The sequence below is a fragment of the Bombina bombina genome, chromosome 8 (genome assembly GCF_027579735.1).
Source record: "Bombina bombina isolate aBomBom1 chromosome 8, aBomBom1.pri, whole genome shotgun sequence".
Lineage (NCBI taxonomy): Eukaryota > Metazoa > Chordata > Amphibia > Anura > Bombinatoridae > Bombina > Bombina bombina.
The window spans coordinates 228,914,165-228,921,106 of record NC_069506.1 but is presented as its reverse complement, the minus strand read 5'-3'; the positions used below and the strand labels follow the sequence as shown (position 1 = coordinate 228,921,106).

The following is a 6,942-nucleotide window of genomic DNA, read 5'->3' as shown; positions in this document are numbered from 1 at the left end:
CCCTCGTTTTACAACGGTTCAATTTACACCATTTCAGAATAACAACCTTTTTTTCCAGTCATGTGACTACTATTGAAAAGCATTGAGAAGCAGTGCATTTATTAAAATAGCCAGTAGGTGAAGCTGTCCGCTTGTGTTGCAGCCAAGCAAGCTGAAATTAATCAGTTTAACCAGACCTGAGCTATCGAGCAGATTTCAAAGGAACAAGATCTTCCTGTCTATAAATCAGTCCAGATTGGAATGCATAGAAAGAACTGTTTGCAGAAAAATGCAAGTGAAGTCTGTGTTGTGTGAATATTTTATTAGGTTTATAATGCTGTTTAGCAAATGTTTTTTGTTCATTTAACTTTGTTTAATTATATATTCTGTGTTGTGTGGTTATTTTACTAGGTTTATAATGCTGTTTAGCATTTAAAGTCTTCATTTCAAAACTTTAAAAATAATGTATTAGGTGTTACTTATGACAATTTTGAGAGGGGCCTGGAACCTATCTCCCTCACTTCCCATTGACTAACATTATACACTGGGTTTCAATTTACAACGGTTTCGATTTACAACCATTCCTTCTGGAACCTAACCCCAGCGTAAACTGAGGGCTACCTGTACTGCCGAGAGTCTTATATATCATGCAGACAATACCGGCCTCCGCAGCCTCTCACTATCTTCTACAAATCCAGACGGCAATGGAGACCTACATTTGGAATGGGGTCAGGCCTAGAATCAAGCGGAGCACTGTTTACCTCCCTAGAGACAGAGGAGGTCTTGGAGTGCCATTGCTGAAAGAGTACCAGAGAGCTATCTCTCTTCAGAGGATAGTGGAGTGGTGCAGAAACTCCCCTGATAAACGGTGGATTCAGATGGATAATGAAATCCTCAGAAGCAGAAATGTAGGGGCGCTGTCATGGGTGTCGGAGGGGAACCGGCCGGTGGCCGTCTCGGCCTATCCTCTGATAGCAGACGCTTTTGCAACCTGGGATCAAACCCTGGCTGGGGGCTCCTTTGTGTCGTCCAAGGCATCCCCAAACACACCGGTTCTCGATAATCCAGATCTGGGACTGGAACCTAAACCGTACTCACAGGGAGACACGCACACCCTCGCAGAGGTGTCTATCTCGAACATCCTACACGAGGGGAAACTCAAACCACAGGCTGACCTCCTCGAATGGGATCAAGGCGTGTTTGTGTCTTGGTATAGATGTGCTCAAATCACGCATTATCTGAAGTCGCACAAGGAACGAAGCGCACTTTCTAGGCAAAGAACACAATTCGAGGGGCTATGCATTATGCTTCAGACCCCAAAACATCTGATCTCACTACTGTATAAGATGATCCTGACCAGAGGGGGGTCGGAGCTTCCGTCATATACGACGGCCTGGCAGAAGGCGCTGAATACGGAGATATCGTTCAAAGACTGGTCTAAGATTTTTCTGAGAACCAAGAAAGCTTTGATTTTGGCAAGAGTACAAGAAATGCACTACAAGCTCTTAAGCCGGTGGTACCTCATCCCCTCTAGGATCCATAAGATCTACCCTCAGGCGGGGAGGAAGTGTTGGAGAGGTTGCGGAGAGGAGGGAACAATTCTTCATCTATGGTGGGATTGCCCGCATATAAAGCTGTTCTGGGAGGAGGTGCTGGGAACAATGAGTAAACTCCTAAAAATTATAATTCCCCCAAAATCGACATATCTAATATCACACGGTTTCCCTAAAATACTCAGAGAGGACAAATACCTACTTTTCCTGCTGATGCTCAACAGCGCTAAGGGACTTATTCCAGCTCATTGGAAAAGTCCACAGGCCCCAAGCTTGCAGGAATGGAGGCTTAAGGTGGAGGAGATGCTGAGGCTGTAACGATACCACTTTCTCAAATTTGGAAAGATAGCCACGCACGAGATGATGTCCCTGACTTGGGAAGGTCGGGGACTTTAGACTAAAATCTATGGTTTTAGTAAGATCAGCATCCATGATGCTCCCTGTCCTTTTTTCCCCACGCATTACGACTGTTACACATCTTTCCCCCTCCCCCCCTCACCCCCTTCATCCCCCATTCCCTTCTTTTCCCCTCCCCTTTTTTTTTTTTTTCTCTTCTCCCTTCTCTCCCCTTCTACATTTCCCACTCATTCTTTTCAAACTTCTTTCCATCCTATAGCTCTCACGCACATCTGTGTGTAGACATCGGGCATCACAATAGGCTCAGAAATGTGTTGCAGATAAGCTGAGCTCTCCTGGTTCAAATAAATCTGCCCGATGTAGAAACTGTATGTTGACATTAAGCCTGTATATATCTTTATTCTGTACTACGAGCATTGCCGCTCGACATGGCAAGCTCATGAGCATTGTTCAATGACTGGATTATAATTGACAAGACTGAGACTATCTAGCACTCCCTAGAGTGAATCTCTGATCCACTCGGAGATGCAACACCGATCCTGTGGCACAGAAATCAGTTATGTTTAACATGATTTACTCTTCTATGTAATGTTTATCACTGTATGTAACCTCCTTTCTCAATTTTTTGTTGTACATCTCGTCTTGTCACAAATAAAGCTTGTTTGAAAGAAAAAAAATAGGCTTCAATATCCCTTAAAACTTACATTACAGATTGGTGTTCTGGTTCTTGTCTGCTATCAAAATATATGTTGCTCTGATTGACATAATCCTTAACTGTATTGTTTACACAGGCCTCTAGTTATGAAAGTCTGGCGGACCTGAACCGCCAGTGCGGATCAGGTCCGCCAGACTTCGCTGAATACGGCGAGCAAAACGCTTGCCGTATTCATCATTGCACCAGCAGCTCACAAGGGCTGCTGGTGCAACGCCGCCCCCTACAGACTCGCGGCCAATAGGCCGCCAGCAGGGGGGTGTCAATCAACCCGATCGCACTCGATCGGGTTGCATTGCGGCGATGTCTGTCCGCCTGCTCAGAGCAGGCGGACAGGTTATGAAGCAGCGGTCTTTGTGACCACTGCTTCATAACTGCTGTTTCTGGCGAGTCTGATGACTCGCCAGAAACACGGGGCATCAAGCTCCATACGGAGCTTGATATATATTCCCCATAGAGTGATGGTTAAATGAACACTAAAGTCAAAATTAAACAGTCATGTCAGATAGCGCATGCTGTTTTAAAGGGGCATTTCAGGCGTAATTGGAATGGACATGGATGCATTTCCGTTTTGAATAGAAGCATTTTTGTAATATACATGTATTAGCAAAAATGCTTCTGGTAAAAGTTACAGCAGTTTTGAAAGTCTATTTAAGTATGCTCTTTGCACCAGCAATATAAACACAACACTTGCTCAGAGAGCCTAAAGTGCTTTTGCCATCTGGTAATGACTCAATTTGTTAATTGCTAACATGACACAAGCCCCACTGGTGCTCTGAACAGCTGCATCATTTAAAATGCTGGTGCACTGAGAATGTCTAGCTATGTTTCACATGCACGTGCGGAGGAAAATGTTTATACTAAAGCAGTGGTAACTTTTACTAGAAGCATTTTTGCCATTACATACACAATATATTGCAAATATGTTTGCATTCAAAGATGTAATTCATCTATATGCATTTAAAATTTGACCAGAATGTCCCTTTAAGAGTCTTTTCAATTGAGTTCCTTTATCAAATTGTGCACAGTCTTTTTATATGCACACTTTCCTAGCACCAGCTCCTACTGAGCATGTGCAAGAGTTCACAGTGTTTACATATATGAGTCTGTGACTGGCCGATGAATGTCACATGATACAAGGGACCTGCTAATTAACCCTTAGAGTGCTAATGATGGCTCTGAGCCGTCACAGAGTTTCCCACTCTGGTGCTAATTACGGCTCAGAGCCGTCACTAGCACTCTCCCACCTTGAGGGAGATCTTGGGGGCTCCTACCCCGGCGATCGTGCCTGTAGATTGACAGGCATCGCAGGGGCTTCCCGTTTTGTGTGGTGACGTCACGCTCAATAACGTGATGATGTCACCGCGCAACTTTATTTAAACTTAACAATGTTAAGTATAGGAGCAGGGGGCATGCTGCTTAGAAGCCTGTATCTCAGGCATCTAAGTTTAAAAAAAATTGTTAAAAAAAAAATAAAAAATAAAAATAACATTAAAAAATCTTAGCACCCAGGTGGGAAAGTGCTTAGCACTCAAAGGGTTAAAGTACATTTTAAAATTGTCAGAAAAAAAAATCTACTCTCTTAAATTTGTGTTCAGTGCTACTGCATTGTGTGTTTATTATTCACTTGTTGATTATGCAATTCTACTGTATTTAATGGTCCTTTAACCAGACAAGGTTTGCCATGTTATCTCAGTACATTGCTTAACTGACATTATTTCTCTTGCTAATCTTCAGATCCTCTGGTGGATAACACTGATGTTTCTTTGGAGCCTTCTGACTCTCCACCCCCTCCCTGTCCAGATTGTGGCCGGACCTTCCAAACGCTGCGTGCACACAAAATGCATCAGCGTAACCATGCAGCTGACCTTTCTTATACCTGTAAGGACTGTGACATAGCCCGTGCCGGAGCCACTGGTGGCAGTGGCAAACCATACTCCTGCATAGACTGTGGTCGCCGCTTCTCCTGGCTCATAGCTTTACATAGTCACCATGAAGAACAACACACGGGTCAAAGAGGTTACCAGTGTAAAGAGTGTGGCAAGCAACTTCCTAGTCAGCCAACCTTCCGCAGACATCAGCAAGGTCATCGCAAAGACAGAGCATGTGTTTGGTGTGGGAAAACATTTAACTGCTCAGCCAAACTATCACGACATGTACGTATCCATACCGGCGAGAAGCCATATCAATGTCCGGAATGTCCAAAGGCTTTCACACAACTAGAGACTCTACGTGTCCATCAGTGGGTGCACCAGGACAAGAAACCTTATGAGTGTGAAGACTGTGGGCGGAGGTTTCGCGCCCAACGAACCTTTGAGAAACATTGTAAATTGCACATGTCACGTAAGCACCATGCATGCCCAATCTGTGGCAAGACTTTCTTTTTCTCCTCTCGATACAAACGCCACCTACGCATCCACACTGGTGAGAGACCTTTCCAATGCCAGCAATGTGGCAAGAGCTTTAACCAGCGCTCCAATTACCAGCGCCATAGACAGATCCATGCCGGGAAAAGGCCCTTTCAATGTAGCTTGTGTGAAAAAAGCTTCAGCCAAGCCTCTAATTACCGTCGCCATTTGGAGACGCACCAAAGAGAAGGAATAATGTGGGAGGAAGTAGAAGATGAAGAGGGAGACTACACGTGTACAGAATGCGGAGTACAATTCACCCAGGAGAAAGTATTGCACAGACATTACATTCAGCACGCCAGGGGGGAACTGTGACCAGTGCTGTAGTCATACAGCAGTAGGTGGCTGTGTACACTTCCTCAGCTGTCCATATATGCCAGAGTGACATCTTTCATATGATTTAATATTACTGAAATGTTTGCAGTACCGGTCTAATCTTTGTTGTTGCATAAATAAGATGCTATACTATACTGCATAACTGCTTAACAGCACATTTTGTGTTACAGGAAGTCTGGCACTGTTGTCACTTTGCACCATTTGTTTGTAAACAGGCTATTTGGTGACACGTTTTGTGAAAGAGAAACTTCTACACCTATCTGAGGTTTATCATTTTAGTTCATTTTTCAGAGGTGTAATATTTGTTTAATAAATTATCAAACATTTTGGTTTATTACTATTTCTTCTATAAGATACGACGAGTCCACAGATTCATCCTTTACTTGTGGGATATTATCCTCCTGCTAACAGGAAGTGGCAAAGAGCACCACAGCAGAGCTGTCTATATAGCTCCTCCCTTGACTCCACCCCCCAGTCATTCTCTTTGCCTACTCTAAGTAATAGGAAGGGTAAAGTGAAAGAGGTGATAACATATTAGTTTTTATTTTCTTCAAGCAAGACTTTTTTATTTTAAATGGTACAGGTGAGTGCTATTTTTCCCAGGCAGCAGATGGATGAAGACTTCGGCCTGGGGACTGATGATCTTAGCAGTTGTTACTAAGATCCAGAGTAGTTCCCACAGAATGGCTGAGGAGTACTTAAGAAACTTCAGTGTGAGGAACGTTTTTCATGCTACAAGCATTGAGGTATGTTCAGTCATTTTTTTCTGGAGAGACTGTGTTATTTCAGAATTGGCTGACAGTATCCCCATGAGGGAAAAGGTAAGCAGTAATCCGAATGTATAGAGAGGGGTATTACTGGACCTGTCTATTGGGCTATAAAAAATGGTTGACACTGATGATATGATGTTTGTGGGCAAACGTTTCTATGTTGGGAGTTACAGATAACATTTTTTGTGGCAAATGTTTTGACTTTATTTTAATGGAGGGTACACATGGCTTCACTTAGATGGGTATATGAACCCACATGGCTAGGTTTTAGACCGGCTCTGGTGCGGTTATTGTTAGGCTGTGAGACATCGAGTGAGATGGGCGGGGCCTATTTTTGCGCCTCAGTTGCGCAGTTGTTTTTCCCATGCAAGCAGCAAGCTCCAACTTCCCTCGGCCTTTCAGAACAGTTTGGGCCTAATCGAAGGGTTAATCCGATTTTGTAGACCCCTGAGGGCAGGTAGGCGCCACAGCAGGGCTGTGGCGAGGTGCAGGGGGTGTTTTTGTTTAAATATGTTTTTTAGCACAACGTTTGTTGTTCTTAAGGGTTAAGTATTCCTTTCCTTGTGGGGCAAGCTTAGCTGGCAAGTTGGGATGCATTTATCATAAAATTGTGATTATTTTATCATTTTAAAGCAGTTTTGGAAAAATGGTATGCTTTTTTTTCTCTTAAAGGCGCAGTACCGTTTTTTCAGATTATTTTTTTCACAAAATAAAGTGTTTTCAAGTCTGTTTGTGGTCATTACTAGCCTGTTTTAACATGTCGGACATTGAGGAAAGCCAATGTTCCATGTGTTTAGAAGCCATTGTGGAATCCCCACTTCAAATGT

The 6,942-nt window shown here is 43.4% G+C and overlaps 1 protein-coding gene across 1 annotated transcript; it reads left to right on the top strand.

Annotated features, from left to right (window-relative positions):
- Positions 1-4,442: 4,442 nt before the first annotated feature.
- LOC128638951 (oocyte zinc finger protein XlCOF26-like) lies at positions 4,443-5,324 on the top strand. The gene has a single exon (XM_053691085.1). It carries the CDS (start codon positions 4,443-4,445, stop codon positions 5,322-5,324), a length of 882 nt encoding a protein of 293 aa, XP_053547060.1.
- The last annotated feature ends 1,618 nt before the right edge of the window (positions 5,325-6,942 follow it).

Bases quoted from the DNA above. Each gene is read 5' to 3' on its own strand.
- LOC128638951 (XM_053691085.1), top strand. From the start codon at position 4,443: ATGCATCAGCGTAACCATGCAGCTGACCTTTCTTATACCTGTAAGGAC.